General features: G+C 42.4%; 1 protein-coding gene across 1 annotated transcript; it reads left to right on the top strand.

Moving 5' to 3' along the window:
- The first annotated feature begins 106 nt into the window (after positions 1-106).
- Positions 107-23,778, top strand: LOC134597170 (frenatin 1.1-like). Its single transcript, XM_063444816.1, has 6 exons — positions 107-155; positions 883-969; positions 15,933-15,962; positions 16,251-16,280; positions 18,481-18,516; positions 23,709-23,778. Exons 2-6 carry the CDS (start codon positions 893-895, stop codon positions 23,776-23,778), a joined length of 243 nt encoding a protein of 80 aa, XP_063300886.1. The 5' UTR covers positions 107-155; positions 883-892.
- Positions 23,779-27,264: the final 3,486 nt, after the last annotated feature.

The following is a 27,264-nucleotide window of genomic DNA, read 5'->3' as shown; positions in this document are numbered from 1 at the left end:
CTTGGTCATGAAGTAGGATGTGCAATGCTTTTATTTAACATCCTGGAATTATTATTTATCAAGCAGTATATATAGTCTCTACATTGCAGAGCCATATACAGACCAAGAAAACCTTACTCATTCTCTGTCTGGATATCATATTTCTGACTGAAACAGTAAGTAGAACATTCTTATCTCAATTGTTCCTTACAGTATTCTTTCTCTTTTTCATACCATTTGCAGAGGACATACATACATATATACATAGTATGAAGAATTGAGAAGGAAATTGCACATTTTCATTGCAAAATAGCTGAGCTGGAAAAATAATCTAATTCGATTATTTTTCTAATTAAATATTTTTTTTTAAATGTTCTAGTTTTTACAAACATGCAATTCTATTGTAATTTTTCCAAATCTCAAAATGTATTGAACAACCCTGTGGGCCATATTCACTTATATTGTAAAACATTAAAATCATAATGACAACATAGTCTAAAATAGTTGATTTGGTAAAAAAAATCTCAAAATTCAAAGTGAATTTAAAGTGAATTTTAAATTTAAGGTTAAACGAGTCAAACTGGAAAATTGCTCAATCAGCTAGGCTTTCAGCTTTGGCCTTAAATTTGGAATCGACTTTGTATTTACTTTGAATTACACTTTAGTGCAGTGGTAGGCAACTTTGGGCACTTCAGATATTGTAAACTACTTCTTCCATGAGTCTTTCTAGTCCACAACATCTGAAGTGCTAAAGGTTACCTACCGCTGCTTTAGCGAATGACAGTTCTCACTTTAGTAAAAAAACTCTGTGATATTATATGCTATGCTATGTATTACATAATAAGTAACTAATAACACCCTAGGTTTTAAATCCAGTTACTGATAATCATATTTTGTTAGCAGATTCGCCAATATGATTTTTAAGCAATCTCTTCTGATGTTCCTTTTCTTTGGAATGATTTCTCTATCAATTTGCAGACCAGGCAATGAGTGAGTATCCAAACATTAACATTTATAACAGCATTTTTGCATAGAGAATTATATATAAAATATTTCTTGCTGTCGATTCCATAAACCAATTGATGTCTGAAGGTACTTGAAATGGAAAATTAATCTTAAAAATAATTTCACTACTTTATGACCATGTATATTTTGAGATATATATATATGTATATATATATATATATATATATATATATATATATATATATATATATATATATTTATATATATATATATATATATATATATATATATTCATATAGTGATAATAGTTTTATTTAGCATGTTAAAGGATACATTAAAGTTGTAAGATGGTACAGAAAGTGCAGTTGTTATACCATGTATGAATGTAGCGGGGAATGTGGTGCATGAATAAAGAACTTACCCCAATTTTCCCGCAATAACGACCGACAACTAATATTGGATGTAACAGACCACAGCATTTATTAAACGTACAACTGTAGGACTCATCCAAACTTTATTTATTTCCTTCAATTCAAATATAAATAAGCACATAAATATATATATATATATATATATATATATATATATATATATATATACACATATACATAACCATAACTTAACATATAAATTAACATCTATTGTCCAACAGTCATTAGCTTAAATAACCGTCCTTGCCAACGAACTTAACCATGTGCCTATGCACCAAAACTTGCCCACTGGGCTCTCGCCTCCCCCCTCGTCCAAACCAAAATTCCTTTTTCCTTTCAATGCTCACAACCAGCCGGCTTTTTAGCTTGGTGGGCACGTCCAAGTCGGTAACTGAAAAGTTTACGCTACAGAACAGGGGAGGTTGAGACCAACCTTGACCTTCTGCTGACATTCCATCTGATACACCCCAACCCTATTGGCAAGGACACGCTCCCCGCTAGCTGTGACAGAAACAGAAACACAAGAGGATGGGTGGGAGGTAAGTTGTTTGCTGGCCAGAATCCCAAAAGGCACTGAGGTAAGATGATCCCTGCCCCACTACAAACCCATAACCACTCCCCTACACACATACAGCCAATCACCAGCACCACCCCCACACTCATACATGTGCCCTTGTCCGTTTAGCTGTGCTAACTCCCCAGGGGCTAGATCATGATATTGAGTAAAATATGTGTGGCCATATTCACCTACGAATTCAAATGATGTGGTTAGAAAATAAATTAAGTAATCATATATGAATATGAGTGAATGTGTGAATGCTATATTCTGCAAAAATAGTATGTTTCATGTGCTGCCCATTAATATCCATACATGCCCAGGAGAACATGATGGACCTAGCAGTACAAATTAATGCACTAGAACAGGGGTGCCAAAAAGATTGATTATATATAATCATGTTTACTAAGCATTATAAACCTACTTTTCTGATTAGTACAAAAAAATAAAATAAAAGTAGAAATGGTGCTTTGTAAAATCCAATACAAATTACACATGATAATGTTACTAGACACACATGATAAAGAGTTATATTAAATAAACATGAGTTTACAAAGTTTTAAATACTATATAATGCTGTTAATATTTGATTAGAAATTATGTAATATTGTTTTACATACAAACTGAATTTTTATCATTCGATAATATTTACAAAACTGAAAATGGCAGCAAAGAGTTAAAAATTTAGCTATATGGGGGGCGTGGCCTGCAGCTCGAGCTGCATGGTCGCATGTCGGAGTAGCTCCCGCCGATAGAGCCACAAAAAGCAGAAACTAACCGGACTACTGAGCACCCAGCACTAACAGCAACAGCCAAGATTACAGGCATGTCACAGCGGCAGAAAGCCAAATCCGCCAAGGCAGACAAAGCATCCTTTTTCCTTGCCAAACAGATGGCGCCAAAAACTCCGGAAGGCCTCAAACAAGATGGCAGCGCACTGCGCTCACGAGAAGGCTCCCTCTCACCCCCAGCCTCCCCGGGCTCGATGCAGAGGAACGGCCCCTAACTGTGACAACCATGAGGGCTATGATGGCAGACCTCGCCGACAATAGACACCTGAGCTTTAAGTCCCAAATGCAAACCCTGACAGCTGAACTCAGGAAAGACATGCAGGACATTGGAAACTGCACAGCACATCTAGAGTCCAAAATGGATGACTTCTCAATGGGTCAACAGGCTGGCTGACAAGATACAGGAACTAGACAGCGTTATAGAAACCCAAAGGATTTAAACTGGCAGACCTGGAGGACAGGTCACGGAGAAACAACCTCCAGTTTAGGGGCATACCTGAAATGGTCACCAATACTGAACTGGACAATTACCTTCACGACCTGTTCCAACAGCTAACCCCTGAACTGCACCCAGATCAACTGCTCATAGACAGGGCACATCGCCTCAGAAGGCCTAGCCATCTGCCTACCTCCTCTGCACGGGACATCATCGCAATAATACACTTCTTTCATGCCAAAGAACATATTGTTCGTGCCAGCAGAAATGCAGAGATGCCGGACAAGAACCGCAACATCAAGATCTTTTCAGACTTCTCAGCGGAGACCCTGCAATGTCGCAAGTCATTAACACCGGTTACAGCAACTTTACGTGTACAGGGACTGAACTACAGATGGGGATACCCGGCTAAACTGTTGGTGTACCATCAAGACTCTCTCCACTCCATAATGACCCCGGAACAAGGCATGCACCAGCTCAAGGACTGAGGCATTCTACTGTCAGAACCATCAGCCCTAGGCATGGCAAAGTTTCCCAGGCGGACCCAGGACTGGTCCACTCGTTGATGGGAGACCAGCAAGACCTGATACGTAGTGGTGTAAGGCACTGCAACGTACTATACCACACTATACTACACCACTGCAATGATATTTTTTTGATGTTACTAGTTAACCTGTTTTATCTTGTTTTTAGTTTATATGTTTTAGTTCATGATATGCCCCCAGTCCCCACACCATGCAATATTACACAGTGAGACAAAGTCTCGGCTAGACACCGATACGGCCCATTAGCTACGGGATGGGGAGCCAGGGAACCAGGTCCAGAGGTACACTCAGAGGCCTAACAACCCCCTAGGACCTTAGGGTGCCGTGACTTGCCATACCTCCTAATAGCGTACTACCTACTAAAGTTCACCTTGCTCTCACGGTCTCTCAACTGTGGGATTTCCTCTACTATGCAGTGCCCCACGGTCATGACCCCCACCAGCTGTGCGTGACCCTCAGTCGGCACAGCAAGGGTCAACTCTGGAAGCCATGTAGGGCTAAACACCTTCTTACTCCTCCCTCACTCTCCTGTAGATACAGCCCCAGGGACTGGGTGCCACGGCTCAGCTATTCTGCTTCCCCTCCCTGCTGCATACAACTCACCTTATGGAAGATTCCTCACGCCAAGAGACCTAAACAGTTGACCATGTTATAAGATGAGATATAGAAGAGAACAAAACCTCCATACTATGGTACACCATGCCCAGAGACCCATACAACCAACACACCAATATGAGAATTATGTCATATTATGGGCTTCATTTCCCAGGTAAACTTGGGCTGTTACTACAAGACCTCAAGAAACACTCTGTAGCCGTTGCATGTATCCAAGAAACGCCAAAAAACCATCCATTTTCACCAAAACTTACCCCACACTATACCATGCCCTGTCTGAATCCAAAACGAAAGGGGTTGCCATCCTCATTCATAAAGACGTTGCCTTCACTTGACGTTGCAAAGGAGCCTCATTGATACTAAGGGGAGATAAGTAATTATTGTAGGCCTTTTTAACAACGTACAATAAACCCTAGTGGCCATGTACTTCCCAAACGATAATCAAGCCACATTCCTTAAATCATTACTTAATAAGGTAGACCAATGTAAGGGGAGGTTTATTATTGGAGGTGACTTAAATTTCATCCAATCCCCCTCTCTTGACACAACTGCCTCCTTGACAGGCAGGAGGAAAAAAGGTATCCAAGCTCTCTGCAAAACACTTAATCACACCTTGTCCCTCTTCAACTCACACGATAGTTGGAGAATACTATGCACCACAGAAAGGGATTACTCATTCTATTCCACAGCCCATAACACCTATACCCGCATTGACACATTCTATATAGACAACATGATGCTGGCACAACTAATACAGGAAATTACACCCACACAGTTGCCCCAAAAAATTGTAGTCGACTTAATCCAACAAAAATTGTTAGTCGGTAAAATTAACACTGATAAGGGGTTAATACTTTAATATATAAAGTCAGAAAAAGCCAAGTTCCTTCTCCCCTCAATTAATAAGTCTGAGATGGCCATTCTCCAGACCTTTAAAGTACACATTAGGCTGTGAAATGGCCAGTTCAAATTAAGAGCCACAAGCCCAGGCCTGGACTGGCCATCGGGCATACCGGGTAAATGCGCAGTGGACCGCGATGGCCATGGCCGGCAGGGGAGATCACAGAATCTTCCCGGCCAGCCCATGCAGGGCCGACACTATCAGAGCGCCGGCCCTGCTTTGTGCCTTCATGGGCCGGTGGGGAGATCAAAGATCTCTCTCACCAGCCCACAGGCACTGTAACACTGCCACTGGCTGGGGAGGGAGGGAGGAAGAGGAGGACCCGGTGGAGCTCTACCCTGCAGCTCTGCCGGGTTCCTCTTTCAAGGTTGGAGCATTGCCGCAATTACCACGGCAACACTCAGACCTTGTGAGAGTGAACTCTAGCCCAGGAACTGCAGGGTAGAGTTCCTTCACCACAAGGACCACCAGGGACTGCAGCACTACCCTCCTCCAAGGCAGCACGGCTTCCCCACCCCCCCTCCCAGGCTAAAGATAACAAGGGGGGTATACAGTTGAATACAAAAAAAACATATTTCATATATTTACATCCCCCCTACACACACACACATACACACACACATAATCCCTCCAGACATATTCACACACAGCACACTCACACTAACAGGACACTCACACACGCCTCACACTAACAGCACCCTCACACACAGCACCCTCACACACACACTAACAGCACACTCACACTAACAACACCCTCAGACACAACACCCTTACACACACACTAACAGCACACTAACAGTAACAGCACCCTCAGACACAACAACCTCGCGCACACACACACAGCACCATCAGACACACACACACACCACACGCAAACGAACAGCACACTCAGCACCCTCAGACACACACAGCACACTCACACTAACAGCACAGTTACACACTGCACCCTCATGCACACACAGCACCCTAAGACACACACACAGCACACACACTAACAGCACCTTCATACACACACATCACTATCAGACACACACATAGCACACTCACACTAACAGCACACTTACACACACAGTACTCTCACACACACACAGCACCCTCACACTAACAGCACACTTACCCACACAGTACCCTCAAACACACAGCACCCTCACACACACACACACACAGCACCCTCAGACTCACACAGCACCATCAGACACACAGCACCCACACACACACACACACGTATAATATATAAAATTAGCCTCAGTGAGTTAACAGACAAAGAAAATTAGAAACATAGAATGTGATGGCAGATAAGAACACCCTCACACACACAGCACCCCTGTTACACACACACAGCACCCCTCTTACACACACACACTGCACCCCTCTTACACACACACATGCTGCACCCTTCACACATACACACAGCAGTCCCAACACACTGCGCCCCTCACACATACAATACGAACAAACATATATATATTGTGAGGATATTTATGGGGTGATAAATATTAAAAATTATATTTTCCTACAAATTATCAAAAAATAATGTAATCATTTCATTATATCAAAAATTGATATCTTGGCACTGTCCCCCGAATAATAAAGCTGAGAATTACTCCCGATTAGAGTTGAGCAAACCCGAAATCCTTGAAATCCAGCCAATCAGAATGCTCTGTGTCATTTTACACAGCGTGGGAAAGTTCTTTGTAATTTTCCCACGCTGTGTAAAATGACACAGAGCACTCTGATTGGTGGATTTCAAGCCAACCAATCAGAGTGCTGTGACACGTAAATGTAAATGACTGACTTACCTGTCAGTCTCTTCATTTTCGTGTCAGAGCACTTTGATTGGATGGCTTAAACCCACCAATCAGAGTGTTCTGAGCCTAATTTCCCCGCCCTACAGAGCTCAGTCTGCGCGGAGCCCTCCATGGGTGAAGAAGGATTACTTAATTTTTTTCGTCGGCTATTCTGGATTTTTATTTGGCCTTTTTTGGGGGCTGAAAAAAGAAGATTTTAGAAGAAAGAAGACATCAAATGGTAAGTCTAGTTTTTTTACAGGTATTTAGACAAGGGTCCCCCTCATTATTTTTAGGATGAGGGAGGTAGGTAGGGGTAATTGTTTTTGGGGGGGAGGGGGTGATTAGGGGTTTGGGGACCCCTAGTCACCTGGGGGGGATTTTTATTTATGGCCCCCACCCACGGCTCAAGGTTGGGAGGACATTAGGTCCCCCCTTTTTGTTATTTAGGGCCCCACCCGCCGTGCAGGGGTGGGGGCCGGGGGAGGACATTAGGTCCCCCCTTATTGTTATTTAGGGCCCCCACCCGCCGTGCAGGGGTGGGAGCCAGGGGGAGGACATAAGGTCCCCCCCCCCATTTTTTATTTATGGCCCACACCCATCGCTCAGGGGTGGGGGCTGGGGGGAGGACATTAGGTCCCCCTTCTATTCTATTTAGGTGGGGGCAATAGGTTTTAGGTGGGGGTAATAGGTTTTTTTTGTTTTTGTTTTTTTACATTGAGCAGCCACTGTCTGCTCACTGTTTACTAGACACGTATAGTGAGTAGGGCCTGAATTTACTAATACTAAGTAGTCTTTACTTAGTATTAGTAAATGTGGCAGAAAGACCAATTTAGGTCTTTTAGCCTTTTCGTAGATAGCTCCCTAATACCATGTGAATTAGGGAGGTATCTACTAAGTGGCTGCTTATTTTATGTTATTTTTAAGTGATTTCCCTATCCACATTTGTTTGCAAGGCACTTGTCCTACTCTTACCCACATTTTACTTCCTTTTGCAGCCCTCTAGCCCTTTCCAGGAGTTTTTTTAGAGCCATTTTTGTGGCCAAAAGTTTGGGTCCCCATTGACTTCAATGGGGTTCGGGTTCAGGGTCAAGTTCGGGGTCAAGTTCGGGGTCAAGTTCGAGCCTGAACCCGGACTTTTTTTCAAAGTTCGACCGAACATCCAGGTGTCCGCTCAACTCTACTCACGATATTAATTCTCTTAGATCCTAGAGGAAGTTTCACTAGAGAATTTTTACTTCACACAGTAATCACAAATTAATTATAAAAATTTAATTTATTGTGACAATAATAATAAAAATAATAGTAATATGTAACATGTGTGACAATCAGTGAATAATCAAGTATAACATAATTAGACAATATGGCAAAGGTTTCAACACAATAAAGGCAGCTAAAAGCAACCAGTTATGCATGCAGTTGTCAATAAGATTTATGATTGGACACTTCACTTAGAAACCAAATTCAAAGAGGAGACAAAACTTCACAGCAGCCTAGCTTAAAGCAATAAAACTTTGGCTGACAGTCAGATCACACTGAATTAACTCTTCCACTGCTGGCTACAATCCTCATAGGTAAGATATCCTATATGATTGCAATTTTACAATGAAAGTAATGTTCATACCAGATCATTTGACCATTCCTCTGTACATCCAATAAGAATAAGTCTACCAGATTTTACGTTTGCAGAATTGTAACTTTCCTAATTAAGATTCACTATCTTATATCAGAACAAGTCAATACCTCTGGATAAAAATTTGGTATGCTAACATTTGGCAAATTTACCATTAATATATTGTTATCTTTATTCCACCTGCAGGAATGGAATTTTTATAACCATATATTCCTTAGCTAATTATGATTTCTAATAATTGGAATCTGACAAATATTTATCTAGATATACATCCCTGCTATTAGTAAAAAAAATATTAATTCAATTTAATTTAATAAAAAAAAAACAGCATACCAGTTATGTTGTAGATTTTCTCTCAGATGTGAAGATATATTCCAGGGATTTTGAATGCAAGTATGATGAGAGGATTGTATTAGTTGGAAAAGTAATAGTAAGAATTAGGTGTGTCCCAGAGAGAGTTGAGAATTTCTTGAGTACAGTCCAAGAGTCAGAATGTGTAAGTCCCCGAGAGTTTGAGAGTTTGAGAATCAGAATATGTTTCAAGGAGTCCGAATCCCCCTCTTTTCCCTTCGTCCTTACTTTTTAAAGGGGAAAGACTCTCTGCACGTCACTAGTTGATAGGACCAATAGGGAACTGTAGGTGTGTCTTCCCTACAGACTATCATCTAGTTTTTGGTCAGTATGTGGCGCAATTACATCACCAAAAATTCTTGTCAGGGGGTCCATTTACCTTTTTGTATAATGGGTTAACTGAATTGGTGATGCTTTTTACATCATTTTTGGTTATCTTTATGTCTGCTATAAATAACAGGACATGTCACTTCAAAGCTTTGGTTCACTCTTATACCAGACAGAGCGTCTGCAATTTGGTGTCATAATTTTAGAATTGACACCTCCTAACCTTAATTTCACCCTTTTATTACAATGAAACTAGTAATGTTTCGTTAGTTTTTATTTTTATTTTTAGAAAGTAAAATTAATTACTTAGTGTTATCGGTCATTGGTGTCTGGTTTTCCTGTGTGAAACTGTGTTTAAGATTATCTATACTCCATTAACATTAGTAAATAATATGATATTTCTTCATTGTTATTTATCCATGAATATTCTATATTAACAGTACTAAATATATGATTAATATAATAATAGTAAATTATAAGTGGATAGTGTGTATATGTATGTGTGTGTGTGTGCATATATATATATATATATATATATATATATATGTGTGTGTGTATACATTTGTCTCTGGGTTGTTTGTAGCATTCCCTCCCCCCCTTTCGCTGATAAACATCATGCTTTATCTCAGGTTTTGTTTACATTCACATTCCTTAGCTCAGACTTTAATGAATAGAGTGATATAGAGAGAAATCTTGTGTCTGTCTTAACCTTGTAATACAAAATGGAGTCACCTCTGTTCTGAGGGTGACTGGCAATATACACTTTTAATTTCTGTCTTAACACAAAATGTCTGCCAATATAAATATACTGGCTCTATCTATCTATGTATCTATTTATCTATGTATGTATGTATGTATGTATGTATGTATATATATCTATATGTGTATATATATATATATATATATATATATATATATATATATATATATATATATATACTACAGCACCCCTCAAACTGCACCACTACACACATTATGCTTCAGATACATGCTAGATCCCTTACCCAATTCTGGATAATCTAATCTACACACACATACTAGATCCCTGTATACATTATGAATCCTCTACACACAGACACACACACACACACACACACACACACACACAATCTCCTATACACACTCTGGGACCTTTACACACTAGATCCTCCACACTGTCAGGGACCAGGAACCAGACAGAGACGGAACTAGATGCAAACACACCTTTATTGATAAATAACAAATAAATAACAAAAGCAAAGTCCAGGAATCAAGCAGGGGTCAGTCACCAGAGCGGGTAGTCAGACAAGCCAGGGATCAGGAGCACGGAGAGCAGCGGAGTCAGGAACAAGGCCGGAGTCAGGAACCAGGAACAAACAGGAAACACAGGAACAAGGAGACTTCTGGGAAACAGGAAACCACGCAAGGGCAAGGAGGTTCTGGGCTTAGCTGCTTAAATAGGCAGAACTGATTAGCAGCAGGGTTGATTACTACTCACAGGTGAGTAACCGTGGCAACAAGCAGAAGGAGCTCATAGTAATTGCAGCTGAAAACTCATTCACTGAAACAGAAAGGGTTGCTGTTTAAAACAGCAAAGAAACCCTGACAGTACCTCCCCCTCAACGACTCCCCCCATCTTTGCTGGTGGGTCCGGGCTTCATGGGGAAGCGGGCGTGATAGGAACGAAGGAGGGATGGTGCATGGACATCAGAGGCTGGAACCCAGGAGCGTTCCTCTGGACCGTATCCTTTCCAGTGCACCAAGTATTGGATCTGTCCTCTGAAGACCCGTGAGTCAATGATGCTGCGTATTTCATATTCCTCATGATTGTCAATCAGAACAGGACGTGGACGTGGCACTGAGGTGGTGTAGCGATTACAAACCAACGGTTTCAAGAGGGAAACATGGAAAACATTTGAGATGCGCATGTTAGCAGGAAGGTCAAGTGCGTAAGCTACAGGGTTAACCCTTCGAAGTATACGAAATGGCCCAACGTATCGGGGTGCCAGTTTTTGTGAGGGAACACGGAGGCGTAGGTTGCGGGAAGACAGCCAGACCCTCTCTCCGACCTGATAGGTAGGTGCAGGAAGGCGTCTGCGGTCGGCCTGGAGTTTGAAGTTCTGCATTGCGCGTTGCAAAGAATTCTGAACCTGCACCCAAGTGGAACGGAGTTCCCTGAGATGTTCCTCCAATGCCGGTATCCCCTGTGGCAAGAACGTATCAGGCAACATGGACGGTTGAAACCCATAGTTTGCCAAGAATGGGGATAGCCGGGAGGAGGCATTAATCGCACTATTGTGGGCAAACTCCGCCCAGGGTAGCAGATCAGACCAGTTGTTCTGGTGGTCAGAAATGTAGCAACGCAGAAACTGTTCCAGTGTTTGGTTAGCTCGTTCCGCTGCACCATTGGATTGCGGGTGGTAGGCCGAGGAGAAGGAAAGCTGAATTCCCATTTGTGTACAAAAAGCTCTCCAAAATCTGGACACGAACTGGCTACCCCTATCTGAGACTATCACTTTGGGTAACCCATGCAAACGAAAGACCTCCCGAGCAAAAATTGTTGCAAGTTCCTGGGAAGTTGGTAGTTTTTTCAAGGGAATGCAATGCGACATCTTCGAGAATCGGTCAACAACCATGAGAACGACTGTATTGCCACGGGAGACTGGAAGATCTACGATAAAATCCATGGACAAGTGGGTCCAGGGTCGTTCACCATTAGGTATGGTTTGCAGGAGACCCACTGGAGGGCGTCGTGGGGTTTTATTTTGAGCGCACACAGGACAGGCAGCTACAAAAGCGGTGACATCCGAACGGAGACTAGGCCACCAAAATTGCCGGGAGACGAACCAGATTAGCTGTTTTTTGCCTGGATGTCCAGCTGCTTTGGGGTCGTGGTATGTACTCAATAGTTTCGTACGGAGGTTAATAGGTACAAAACAACGCCCATTAGGTTTCTCTGGAGGAGCATTACTTTGTGCAGCCAGAATCTCCTCGCCTAGGGGTGAGGTGAGGTTAGTACGGATGGTTGCCAGTATATGGTCCGGAGGAATCACAGGAGTAGGGGTTATCTCCTCTCTAGATGGAGGGGAGAACTGTCGAGACAAGGCATCAGCCCGAATGTTTTTAGTACCGGGCAAGTAAGAAACCACATAATTGAATCTTGATAGGAAGAGAGCCCATCTAGCTTGCCGGGGGGAAAGCCGCTTAGCTTCGGAAAGATATGTAAGATTCTTGTGGTCTGTGAGGATGAGGATTGGCACTGAAGTACCCTCAAGAAGGTGCCTCCATTCTTTGAGAGCCAAAATTATGGCTAGAAGTTCTCTATCACCAGTCTGGTAATTACATTCCGCCGGGTTCAATTTCCTCGAGAAATACCCGCACGGATGCCTGGAGCTCTCAGGGTTAGGACGTTGAGACAGGAGGGCGCCTACTCCTGTCTCAGACGCATCGACTTCAAGAATGAATGGTAAGGCAGGGTTAGGGTGTGCCAGTATAGGAGCAGCAGCAAAGGCGACTTTGAGAGACTCAAAGGCAGTAATGGCTTCTTGTGACCAATACTGTGGATCAGCATCTCTCCTGGTCATGTCCGTGAGAGGTTTAACCAAGGAAGAAAAGTTGCGTATGAACTTCCGATAATAATTGGCGAAGCCCAGAAAACGTTGTATAGAGCGAAGACCCGTAGGTCGAGGCCATTTTAGTACAGCTGAAAGTTTCTCAACATCCATAGAGAATCCAGCATCTGAGATAACATATCCCAAGAATGTGACCTGTTTGCAGTTAAACTCACATTTCTCCAATTTGCAGAACAGATTATTTTCTCTAAGTCTCTGTAGAACACAAGAAACGTCTGCGTGATGGTTCTCGAGAGATGTGGAATGGATAAGAATATCATCAAGATAAACCACCACACATTGCTGCAGCATATCTCGCAGGACGTCATTTATAAATTCTTGGAAAACCGCCGGAGCGTTGCAAAGACCAAAGGGCATTACTAGGTATTCGTAATGGCCGCTCCTGGTGTTAAATGCGGTTTTCCATTCGTGGTCCTCTTTTATCCGGATGAGATTATATGCCCCTCTCAGATCAAGTTTGGTGAAGACCGTTGCTCCCTTGAGGCGGTCAAATAACTCCGTGATTAATGGAATGGGGTAGGCATTCTTAATAGTAATGCGATTGAGACCCCTATAGTCGATACAGGGTCTCAACTCGCCATCTTTTTTTTTTACAAAGAAAAAGCCGGCCCCGGCAGGAGTAGATGACTTCCGAATAAAATCCTTAGACAGTGCATCGGTAACATACTCCTCCATGGCTCGATTCTCTGCTACAGACAGTGGGTAAATCCGGCCACGGGGAGGATTGGCACCAGGTTGGAGTTCGATACCACAGTCATACGAACGGTGTGGTGGCAGAACGCTGGCTTGACCTTTGTCGAATACATCTTGGAATTCTTGGTATTCAGCGGGTAAGGAAGAGGCAGAACATGCGCCCAAAACTTTGACCGGTTTCTGGAGACAGGAAAATGTGCATTGCTGGGACCATGATAATATCTCAGCTTTGCGCCAATCAATTGTGGAGTTATGCTTCTGTACCCAAGGGTATCCCAAAACAACCTGGTAATATGGAGAGGAAATTACCTGGAATTGGATCGTCTCATGATGTAGAGCCCCTACAGCCAGAGATATGGGCACGGTTTCTTGGGTCACGTGGGTTGGCTGTATTGGTCTGCCATCGATGGCTTCGAAGGCTAGTGGAAAGTTGCGAGACTGTAAGGGTATAGAGTGCTTTGATGCAAATGCACAATCTATAAACAAGCCTGCGGCCCCAGAATCAAGAAATGCCCGGGTTTTAATGGATGAATCAGGCCAGGAGAGGATAATAGGCACCAAGGGTTTGCGCACACATATCTCTGGGTCTGCAGAAAGACCACCCAAGATCTGCCCCTGACAGTATCTTGGGTGTGGGACCTTTGCCGGACGAATCGGGCAAAACTTTAACACGTGCCCGTGGTGTCCGCAGTATAGGCACAGACCCTCCCTCCTCCTAAAGGCTCTCTCCTCGACCGAGAGGCGTGAGAAGCCTAACCGCCTTGGCTCCACACAGACAGAGGACTCAGGACCAGGAGGCATGGGAGGTGAGGGAGGTTCGGGTGGGCAAGAAAAGCTCGGTGCCAAATCTACAAGAGGCCTCCGCAGGCGCTCCCTGGATGAGGATCTCTCTCGGAGTCTGATGTCAATGAGGGTGACAAATGATATCAGTTCCTCGAGATCTTTAGGTAATTCTCTGGCTGCAATCTCATTTTTAAACACATCGGAGAGACCCTGTGCAAAGGCAGCCACGAGAGTCTCGTTGTTCCAGCCACCTTCTGCTGCCATGGTACGGAATTCACTGGCATACTCGACAATAGTTTTTGTGCCCTGAGCATTAGACATGAGTAGTTTGGCAGTAGGGGTGGAGCGAGCTGGAATATCAAAAACCCTTTTGAAGGATGCAACAAATTCAGGGTAATTGTAAATAATAGGCTTCTCTGCCTCCCAGAGAGGTTTTGCCAAACTAGGGCCTTTTCAGACAGCAAAGAAATCATGAAGTGAACTTTGTCACTGTCTGTAGGAAATGCCTGGGGCAGGATTTCAAGGTATCCTTTAACCTGATTTATACATTCTCTGCACTGAGCTGGGTTGCCCCCAAAATACTGAGGGAGCGGGACAGACCCAGTCATTCCTCTAGCCGCTACAGGTTTGGAGGCTACAACCGGTGCTAGAACAGGAAGTGAGGCAGAGGCGGTCCCACCGGGTAAGTAGGTTAGGTATAGGTGTCTTGCCTGTACCATCTGTATTCATGGCCCTTGCGTAATGTCAGGGACCAGGAACCAGACAGAGACGGAACTAGATGCAAACACACCTTTATTGATAAATAACAAATAAATAACAAAAGCAAAGTCCAGGAATCAAGCAGGGGTCAGTCACCAGAGCGGGTAGTCAGACAAGCCAGGGATCAGGAGCACGGAGAGCAGCGGAGTCAGGAACAAGGCCGGAGTCAGGAACCAGGAACAAACAGGAAACACAGGAACAAGGAGACTTCTGGGAAACACGAAGCCACGCAAGGGCAAGGAGGTTCTGGGCTTAGCTGCTTAAATAGGCAGAACTGATTAGCAGCAGGGTTGATTACTACTCACAGGTGAGTAACCGTGGCAACAAGCAGAAGGAGCTCATAGTAATTGCAGCTGAAAACTCATTCACTGAAACAGAAAGGGTTGCTGTTTAAAACAGCAAAGAAACCCTGACACACACACACACACACACACACACTGCACCACCTACACACACACTACATTCCTGACATACAAACTCTGGATTCCCTATGCACACACTACATTCCATGTAAGCAAACACGTACTACATTCTCCATAAAAAAGTGGATAGAAAAATGAGTAGACTTTATAATCTTGAAATTTATGATGAATAATAATGATATATAAAATCAATAACCATTTTTGAAAATCAGTTTTCTACTGTTTAATATAAAAACCTGTTTGCAATAAAGCAGTTTCATATGTAAGTTGTTTTTTTTACACTAAAAGAATAATAAACCTAGTTGGTTTATGATCTTATAACAACACTTTCCATTTTATGTTTTAGTGAATCTGATGAGGAAAACGAAGAGGAACGGTGAGAAATCTGTGAAAACAAATTTTGGCCCCAGAAAAGTGAATGAAAAGGGAGAAGAGGCATTTCTAACTTTAGAATGATGCCGTTTATGAAAATGAATCCTATAATACATTAAATCAATAATAATATTTGAACATTAATTTCCCTCAAGTATACATACAAAATGTATTTTTCTGCTAATCCAGTTTTGATATTATTCTTTTCTACACTAAAACAATTCTAAATCGAGTTTGTTTATAATCTGATATCAGCACTTTATTTCTGTTATTTCATTTTTTTCTTTTTTAGTGGTGCTGAAGACGAAAATGAAGAGGAAGGGTAAGTGCTGGGTATAAAAAAAGTATGGTTTAAGAAAAGTAGATAAAATTGATCTAAAATTGAATTAGATATTATAATGATATGTGGCAGGGCTGTCTTTAACGCACGGCAAACGGGGCAGCTGCTCAGGGCCCTGTCTCTACTGGGGGTCCCAAGGCAGCTGCCCCGTTTGCCCTCTGTCCGCAAAATATGGGGGCCCGTCGGGTGGCCCATGCACTTAGGGCCACCCGGTGGGCCTGTGTCAGCAGGGGCCTGGTCGGGCGCTTTGGCGCTTTAACAGCACGTTGGGCCCTTGCTTTTTGGCAGTGCTGGGAGGAAGTGACAGCCGCTCGTCACTTCCTCCCACAGAAACAGGAGCGGGAGGAAGGAGGACCAGCTGTTCCGGAGGGGGCCAGGCTGGGAGAGAGCCTGGACCCCAGGGAAGCCACCCTCCAGGAAAAGGTAAGAAACTGGAGGGTGGTTATCACATTTTGCATGTGTGTGTGTGTCAGTATGTGTGTATGTCTGTCAGTGTATGTGTGCCAGTATGTCTGTCTCTGTGTATGTGTATGTGTCAGTATGTCTGTGTGTGTGTGTCTGTCAGTGTATGTGTTTCAGTATGTTGGTCTGTGTGTATGTCTGTCAGTGTGTCAGTATGTCTGTGTGTGTCTGTGCCGTTCAGTATATCTGTGTCTGTGTGTCAATATATCTGTATGTCTGTCAGTGTCTGTGTGTATGTGTGCCAGTATGTCTGTCTGTGTGTGTGTGCCAGTGTGTCTGTCAGTGTGTCAGTATGTCTCTGTGTGTGTGAGTATGTCAGTGTCAATGTGGTTCAGTATGTATTTGTAACATTAATACTACATACAAACACACATCTGTGTTAAAAACACCAAAATTATATATAAAAACACCCCTGCATACACATAAATGCATTCAAATGCCAGCACCACATACGAATACACCCCTACATTCACACAAACATACTCCATACAAAACATGCTTACATTCAAACACACAAACATTGCTTATTGCTAAATACAACCCTGCAAGCATGGGGCAATGATAGATCCCCAGCTGTCAAAGCATTGTTGGAATTGTATGACAGATGGGGATCTACCGTATGGCCACCCTTGCGATAGCGAGGCCCAAAATAAGTTTTGCACCAGTACCCTTTCTAGTTCAGTTCTGCCACTACATTGCGGTGGAGGGCGTGGCTGCATGCCAGGGAGTGGGGTGGGGGGCAGAGGGCCCAAGTAAATGCCTGCCCAGGGACCAATCAAAATTAAAGATGGCCCTGATATGTGGTATTAATAAGATCATATTTAGTATGAATTATAAAGCTACTTTGCTCATTGTCTTGTGAGCAAAATGAAGGGAATGACACGGAAAATGTAGTGAAAGGGTGAGTAATGGATATTTAAAAATATGTTGACCTGAGAAAAGAAGATGTTAATAGTGTAGTACAGGGGTTCATCACTCCAGATGTTGTGGACTACATCACTTTTGATGATTTGCCAACATTATGGTGTAAGAGCATTATGGGAGATGTAGTCCCCAACATCTGGAGTGTCAAAATTTGCCTACCCCTGATATAGAGGGTGCTCCGAAGTTTGTTGGTCCTTAAATAGAAGACAGAATACACATGAAATATACATGATTAATAGAACAATAAATACACATGTATTGCAAATGGTTATATAAAATAAATATATGATGCCAGAAAGTCAACTAAAAGTTTAAAATATGTGGCTAATCCAATATAAAGGGACACTAGTACTTCTACCAAATCAGTGACAAATTAAAAAATAAAGTATAATCATTTTCTTTTGTGTTTTGATCAAACTTATACTGTCTTTAATGCCACTGTAGATCAGTGCGTGTAAGTCTTTTTACGTAATCACAGAGAAACAGGGTTAATAGATGAACAAAATAAGTCCAGAGTCATTTACTTGGAGTCGATTACATTTTTTTCAAACAGAATACGTTTTAGTTGAAAAAATATTAGCATACTATTTGATGAGGAACATAAAGAAACCTAGTGATTTCTGGATATGTTGACCAGAGAAAAGTGTATAGAAAATTAATAGAGAGTGAGTAAAAATTATCTTAAAATGTATTATAAAAATACTATGTAATATACAAAATTACTGGAATAATTTGTTTGGGAATTAGAAACCCATTTTGTTTATTATCTAATATCATTTCTTTCATTTATTTTTAGTGACCAGGAGGAGGAAGAGGAATATAAAGACAACGGGTTAGTGTTGTATTTTGTTTTTAACTTTTTTATTTTTATAAAAACATTGCAATGAAAACATTGTAGGTGAAAAGTGACATAATTTAGTGTGACAAAACACAGCGTCTTGGTGAGTAACACTGCAAGTAAGCTGACAAATATGCCGAATCATGTCCACTAAAATGGGAGAGTTGTTAGGAGGATAGAGTCAAAAACAGTTTCCTAAAGCCTAAAAAAAGGCAGTTAAAAATGAGTAAATTATATTTCTGATATCAGCTTCTTAAACTTTATGGAAAATAATCATATGATCAGGAGTGGACTGGGCCAGAGTGCCATATTACAGCAGTGCCTCCGCCACCAAATCTCACACCGTGCACTGCAAAATATAATATGGCTGGGGGGAATCACACCACAGATATGACGTAGCAATAGTTTACTGAATAAATGCACAGTAACGTTTTACCTAATCTCATCCAGCTCTGCTAATCACAATCACCTGCAATCCAGTCTCCTACAAATGTAAAACATGAGCGCTAAAAGGAGAATAATATAATATTATATAGTGGTTTTAAGTTTTTATGGTGGTAGGAGTCTGTATGTGCAGTGTTTGTGCCTGCTGATTCTGAAAATGTGAATGTGATGCATACTTTTAAAGTTATGAATAATGTGGAAAAACTGTATTTCTCTGCCTGTGATAATTACATTACCCATTGTGTAAGGTAATTGTATCACAGGCAGAGGGGAGGATTTTGTGTGGGAGTGTCTGTGCTCCCTCAACACGGAGCTTTGTCTCATTCTTGGGGGGATTTACTGTATGCTGTTCCAGTTTGACTGCTAGGAGTGTAAACCTATTTGTATGGTTTTTCCTATTCGGCTGTTTACAGCATTCGTATGTTTGAGAGAATTCATATGCTTCTCCGGTTCGGTGAATTGGTGTCTACAGTAGCTGTGCCTGTGTCTCTGGAAGGGGAAGATCTACTAAACGGCTGTTAACCCCTTTTATGCCTGGTGGGGCCGTTACAACACTTTCATGCATAGGAACCCACGAGTAACTGGTGGATTCATTTCTTATATACCGCAGGTGCAAAAACTCGGCGCTGAGGACTTCTGGCCAACAGCGTGGGACTCTTGCGGCATCCCTGCGATACCTCCTGGGGAAGTGACAGCTCTGACACAGCCTTATCACCTTGGAACCCCTCTCCTAAAGGGCACTAATATGGGTTGCAAATCACAGAAACTAATGGGGAACACCCAGGACATCAGCCAGATGCTGGACATAACACCCAAGGGATAACCCCTCCACAGCCAGAACCTACACCTGTGCAGCCGGTGGTGGAAGCCCCTCCAGAGGCAATCCTAACTACACCCAGCACAGAAGCATCAATCACAAAACAAGACATACATGACCTGCTGGAGCACTTCCAAGGCTTGTTCTCGGCATAACTAAACTTGGTGAAAACGGAGGTGCAGCTGTGACTGATAGACTGCTGCCCTCAGAGGAGGACATTATTGATTTAAAACAAGGTATGACTTCCCAGGGCACACCTGCAACAACTACACTTACACAAAGTTATCAGAATGGATTTGATGGAAGATAAGGGGGCCAAAGGAACATTAAAATCAGAGGAGTAGCAAACTCCGTCCCGACGGACGAGCTGCCACACCTTGTCAGGAGGCTCCTATCCTGTGTGCTTCCCGCAAAGATCCACAAACAATTCTCATATGACTGCTTATACAGAATTTCTGAAGCCACACCATCATCAAACAATGTTCCAAGGGACAAAATCCTCTGCTGCCAAAAATTTGCAGACAAACAGAGGCTTCTTCACGCCCTGCGAGGCAAAACATTGCTCACCTTCGAGACCCACACTCTCATCTTCTATCACAACCTGAGAAAGGCCACCTTGATGTGGATGAGGTCCATGCGTCCTATTATTCAAGCCCTGCAAACTGCTGGACTCACCTATAGATGGACTTACCCCAGATTTCTCTCCGTTGCTAAAGAAGGGAAGACCTACAAAGCATCTGCACCATCGGAGGGTCAGAAATTCCTGCAGGAACTGGGCTTAACGGAGCTGCACTTGTCGCCGTCCACAAGTCATATCTCCCGAATTACTCCGTTCATCCCGGGGGGAGATTAAGATTCTGTCACATGAACAGGATAAACTCCTCTCTCAACTTACTTACCTTTTATTTATTTTTTCAGTTCTAAACCTTTGACTTCAGCCTAGGCCAGTGATGGCGAACCTTTTTGAGCCCGAGTTCCAAAACCGCAATTCATGCCAACTTTTTTTTCCTCAAAGTGCCAACATGGCAATTAAACCTGAATACTGAGGTTTAAGTTTAGAAAAAACAACTCATACACATCTCCTCCTTTCCCTTTCTCTCCCCAGCAACTACTCCTCCTCTCCCCAGCATCTCCTCCTTCTCTCCCCCAGATTCACCTCTTCTCTCCCCGCAGCACCTCCTCTTCTCTCCCCTCGCATCTTCCCCTGACTACCCCAGCATATACCCTTCCCCCAGTATATCCCCCTCTCCCTACCAGCACATAAATAATGGGTTGGTTTTTTTTGGTGCGGGTGGGGGTTTGAAGTTCACCCAGGCTCCCTACCTGGTGGATCTGATTCCTTCCCGCTGCTGTGAGGGTGTGTGGGCGTGAGGGAGCACTGATGGTGCCTGAATGATGTCATTTCCTGTCTCCCAGTGGCATCCTCAGAGGGAGCAGTGCTGGAACAGCACGTAAGTCAGTGCTCCCTCGCAGCCCTCCATCCCACCCATCCACCAGTGCCACCTTAACAACATTATAGGCCCCTGGGCAAAGAAGTGCACTGGGGCCCTGCCTACACACAACTCACAGGAATAAAAATTTAAATTATAGATAAAATTAGCCTTATATTTATTAGTATCTACAACAAATGCAATACATACACTCAGACTGCTGAACACTTTCACACACAGATGACTGAACACATTGACACACAGACTGCAGAATACATACACAGCAACACACACATAGACTGCTGAATACATACACACCGAAACACACACACACAGAGTCCGCTGCATACATGCACACGGTCCGCTGCATACACGCACATACAAACACACACAGTCCACTAAATATACACACACAGATTGCTGAATAGATAAAGACTGCAGGATACACAGACTGCTGAATACATACACACAGACTGCAGAATACATACACAGCAACACACACATAGACTGCTGAATACATACACACCGAAACACACACACATAGTCCGCTGCATACATGCACACGGTCCGCTGCATACACGCACACACAAACACACACAGTCCACTAAATATACACACACAGATTGCTGAATAGATAAAGACTGCAGAATACACAGACTGCTGAATACATACACACAGACTGCTGAATACCACACAGTCTGCTGAATATATACACACAAACACACACACATACTGCATTGAGGGGTGAAGTGTATGGGTGCGGAGTGTGTGTGAGGGGTGCTGTGTCTCTGAGGGGTGCTGTGTGTGTGGGGGAGGGGGTGCTGTGTGTGTATGTGAGGGGAGTGCTGTGTGTGGGGGATGCTTTGTGTGTGGGGGGATGTGTTAGGGGGGTGCTGTGTGTGTGTGTGTGTGGGAGGTGGGTGCTGCGGCAAATATACAAATATATTAATACAATATGTGTCTCCCCCCACCCCCTCCCTTCTTATCTTTTGTGAAGGAGGGGCAGGCACAGAAATCCCTGGTGGTCCGGTGGTGGTAAGAGGGACAGGTCCTGCAGCTCCCGCGCGATGCTGTGTGGAGCATTGCCATGGTAATGCGTGGCAATGCTCCACACAGATTGCTTGCGGGAGGGCAGAAGAGCTGCTTCTCAGATCCCTCCCCCCTGTCCTCCCAACATGGAAGCAGAGTAGGTTTTGGGCAGGCAGGTGCCTACTCTGTATTGAAGCCGACCGGCGGCCTATGGCTGCGTGCCATAGGTTCGCCATCACTGGCCTAGGCTGTTATATATTTTTGCTTAATTTCTGTTTATAGTTCTACACCTGCTCCTTTAATTGAAACATCGCTGCCAGATATGACGGACACACCCACTGTCACTCACTAGGCATATTTGCCTCCTGTAGACACATCTGGTCAGTCATACACTCCCCCCCCCTGTAGCCCATAGGTTAGTGGCAAGCATTTGAGCATTTTCAGCTAGAGCTTGGCCTACACGCTTTGGTCCAGCCCTCCAACACCCTCATACCTTTAAGCACTAACGAACATAATTTCTACCGATATAAGCCAATCCCTCTAGATTGCAGGAATTACCATCTCACTGAAAGAATTTCACTATACCCATAGTCAGACATACCGACTTTTAACGCTCACAAGCACTTTTACTCACCTGACGACTTTGTTGTTTCACTTGCTTTACCTTTTATCTTAAAACGTGACAAAAACAAAACAAAAAAACAAACGGCTTGACTTTAATCATCATTTCTAACGTGTTACAAGAAAAATGTGCCATTGTCTTTGCTACCATGCCAATGTTTTGTTATCACTGTTATTGACTTGCTTGCTGTTACTTTCGAGGTACCGCAAGCCTGCTTGTTATCAAGTGCACTACAAAAATAAAGAATGAATAAAATTACAAAATGTGATTTATTATTTAATTTCCATCCCAGAGGTTGACAGTCAGCCCCTGCATAGTATACACAAGAGCAATTGTAGTACTTGAAAACGTATTTCCTGACGTTTTCTATACAAACTCATTTTTTCTAATAACCCAGTTTTGATACTAACGCAATTATTAACATTGGTTTGCCTACGATATGATATCAGCATTTTATTGAGTGAGTGCAACATGTTTGAAAAGAGTATGAAAAGCGACTAGTAGATGTTGAAAATATTGGCTGGTCTTAAAATTTATTTAAGAGTGAATTCAAAGTGAATTTCAAATTGAAAGCAAAAATAGCTGATTTGGAAAAAAAATGACCAAGTAAGGCATGCTTTCAGTTTGTCTATTTTGTTCTAGAATTTAAAATTCACTCTGAATTCTTACTTTAGTAAATAACCCTGAAAGAGTCATATAATAGGTGGATTATTGGAATACGATTTATTTTATTTGGATTTTCAAATGTAACTAATATATTTAACCTTTCTTAATACTCGTTTACATTTAAGGAATTATAAAAATAGTTATTTTGTATATTCTATCCCCTTGTTTTCATTTTTAGGGGCGATGAGGAGGAATATACAAAGAAAAAGAGATTGGTGGGGGAACTTTTGAAACAAATCGGCATATGAGCAGTGGAATAATGTGAGTAGAGAGTGTTTTTAAACTTGCCTGGCCTTTCTGATAAAGGTTCAAATTATATCAAAGACCAATATGGCACAATCCCACAGGCAATAAATGTCCTGGGCAGCACTTTAACCCTTTGAGGACCAAACTTCTGGAATAAAAGGAATCATGACATGTCACACATGTCGTGTGTCCTTAAATTAAGGACATGCAATACTCTGGTACATGACAATACACAATTACTAATTTAAATTGTTTGTATAAAATTAGAGTTTGTGTTAGGGTGAATTGTAAGCTTTGGATTAAACAGTTATGGTTATGCTTGAAGAAAAAGGTTTTACGGTTAGATTTGGGGTTATGGATAGAATAAGTGATGTATAGGTTAGAACCAATGAAGCTACTTATTTAATCCTCAGTCACGGACACAGTCAGAAAAGCAATAGACAGACGGGTAGTGATATCCTTACTAAATGTCTCCCAGGGTGTCATCTCCTTTTAATGCAGGTTGCTTTGTAGTTCAAATCACTCCATACTGTCAATGGTCGAGCTGTGTGCGTTCATACATTAATAAGGACGTTTTTTTATGCATTGGCTAAGAAGGCAGACTTATGGTGCAGCATTCTGCAAAATATGTAATTTTGGGGCAGAGGCTATAAAGATTTGATTATGCAAAAATATAGCATATTAGTAATGCCAAATCCTTGCATACACTTCCATTAAAAATGTCCCTTTTTAAGAGACTAATCCCTATTTGCCGCATATACTACAGACCATATCGCCCACACACACTGCTGCCCATATCCTTCCACACACTGCAGTTCCTATCCTCCACATCCTACAGCCTTTATCCAAAACCCACTCAATACAGCCATAATTTCCCTCACAAACACTATGGCTCCTAACACCCGCACAAATACACACCACAACTACACACACTACACCACTAACAAACCTCTCCAAACACACCACACTGAAAACAGCCCCCCTTGACAGACACACAGCTACTCAAGCAGCCTCTCCCCACATGCAAACTGAGACATGCAAATCCACAAGCAGAATATCCACACACACAATCTCACAAACAGCATACCCAAATACAGGCATACACAGGCCACAGCTAGTCTACCACACACAATACCACAAGCAGTCTCTAAATGCAAACAAATTCAGAACCAGCTTTGTTATACACACAACCCTCTTCCCAGCCCTGTCCCTCTTTTGTCCTATGATATTCCACTTATGGAAGTCAAGGTGCGGCCTTGACAGGAAGGGGTGGGGCTAATTTCATTTTGGTTGGAGTGCCCGAGCACCGTCCTGCCCAGGGCAGCACAAATCCTAAATGCACCACTGTACACAGATACAAACACTGACACGCATACAGATATACAAACACCAAGACAGATACAAACACTGACACACATGAAGATACACATATACAAACAATGACACATATATACACACATTAGCACATACAGATACACACACTGACAAGCATACAGAGACAAACACTGTCACACATTCCGATACACAGACACACACACATACAAATACTGACACAGTTACAGATAGAAACAATGACACATACATACCCACACAATATACAAACTGACACAACGATCAAAACACAGATACATAAACATACAATTACAAACAATACGTACATGCAGATACATACACTGACACACATACAGATGTACAGACACACAGATACAAACACTGACACAGAAATAAACACATGCACTTATGGGGACACCAGAGTCATGTCACAAGCAAACAGGGTTCTCTGCATGAGCTGCCCTGGAGGGGCATCACACTGACATGCCCACTTAACGAAGTGTGCATGTCATTGCTGGTAACACAACACACCCCTCTCACAGTTAAAGAACAGAACAGTTAAATGAGCAGAGAACAAAAAGTGAGGGAGTAGAGTCAAGCTGTGCCCCAAAATCTAGCACATCACCTGCCACTGCCCAACTTTCTTTCAGTATTTGGACTATTCTGGATGCAGTTTTCTAACATCTGATTTATTTTTCTTAGTGAAGAAGATGTGCCCCATGTGTCGATTTACTAGGGACTATTGGATTTGAAAAGAAAAAGATGTGTGTGGAAAAACGACCTCTTTCAATGCTGCAGTACTTTTTTAGTGAAAGTAATTCCAAGTGTTTAGCTTAGTAGCAATTAAAATATTCTTGTAGTGATGAAAATTAAAATATTTGAGGTTTATACTCAGATGTAACTCGTGTTTTCTTTTTTTCCAAATCTATAAACTATAATAATAATTTTCCAAAATCTAGGCATAACATATCAAACTGTTGATGAATCTTTTGAGTGTAAAACATATTAATCGTTTAAGTCATTCAATCTAGTGTAACTGGTTACTCATTCACTATTGACTATTAGCAAAACAAAAGAAACGTGCATTTAGGGGAAACGGCAGGAAAAGCATTCAATTGCTATATATATATATATATTTGTGACGATTTTTTCCATTCAAGTTTACAATGATTAGTACAATCACAGGATGAGAACACGCAAATAAACACATTTTGCATTAATAATGACTGCAGGAAGGGATTTCTGTTGTTCAAAAAGTATACACATTACCCATGACAATTGAAAAGTTATGGATTACAAATGAAGTGGAAAAAGACCAGGGGGATATATACCTGAACTAAAGCTGCTGTTAGTTTTTCTCTAGGCCTCCCAAGAAATTTACCCAATCAGGGCCAGATTAACAGCCCAGTGGGCCTGGTGCTGACAATTATGATGGGCCTAATTACAGAATCTTATTGACCAAAAACACTAAAACACTCCCAAGCGTCATGTATCTGATGGAGATGGTGCTGGAGAGAAATTAAACAGCAGCGATAAGAAAACACATACCCTTTGCTAATCTCTCTCTAATTTATGTTTTCATCTTTCAAGTAAATCCATAACCCCTAACAGCAGTGTCCAGTGAAGCAGGAAGTCAATGGGCAAGGTAAAAGGGTGGGCCACTGACACAAATCACGTAACCTGCCAAGAGGGGCGAACATGCCCAAAAAGAGGACATGTCTGCCCAAAGAATTGGAAGGCCAGCCTGGCATAAATGCATGTCAGGCTGCCTGCCAATCATGCAGCTGGCCACCTAAGGGCATACTATGCAGACAGCATCCTGAGCTTGTCATAAATGCAGTGGTAGAGAGACCAAAGTCAGCATTACCGTAACTATACTCATTGTCAGACAGTCCACACAAGTTTTGTTCCAATACTTCCCTCTTCAGTTTCCATACTTAAGCAAGAGTATGTGAAAAGTAGTTAGGGTTGCCACCTTTCTTGGAAAAACATACTGGCCTTACTAATTTGCATAATTAATTATGTATGGGTGACATCACATCATGTAAATCACAAAGGAGTGACATAATAGAAAATGCCGAACAATCACCAAAAAACTACTTGGTTTGATTCTCCCCATGTCTCCCAGTGCCCCCATATCTCCCAGTGCCCTCATG

This window comes from Pelobates fuscus, chromosome 1 (assembly GCF_036172605.1).
Source record: "Pelobates fuscus isolate aPelFus1 chromosome 1, aPelFus1.pri, whole genome shotgun sequence".
NCBI lineage: Eukaryota > Metazoa > Chordata > Amphibia > Anura > Pelobatidae > Pelobates > Pelobates fuscus.
Note: the sequence above shows the minus strand (reverse complement) of the source record. Positions and strands in the feature narration are given on the sequence as shown.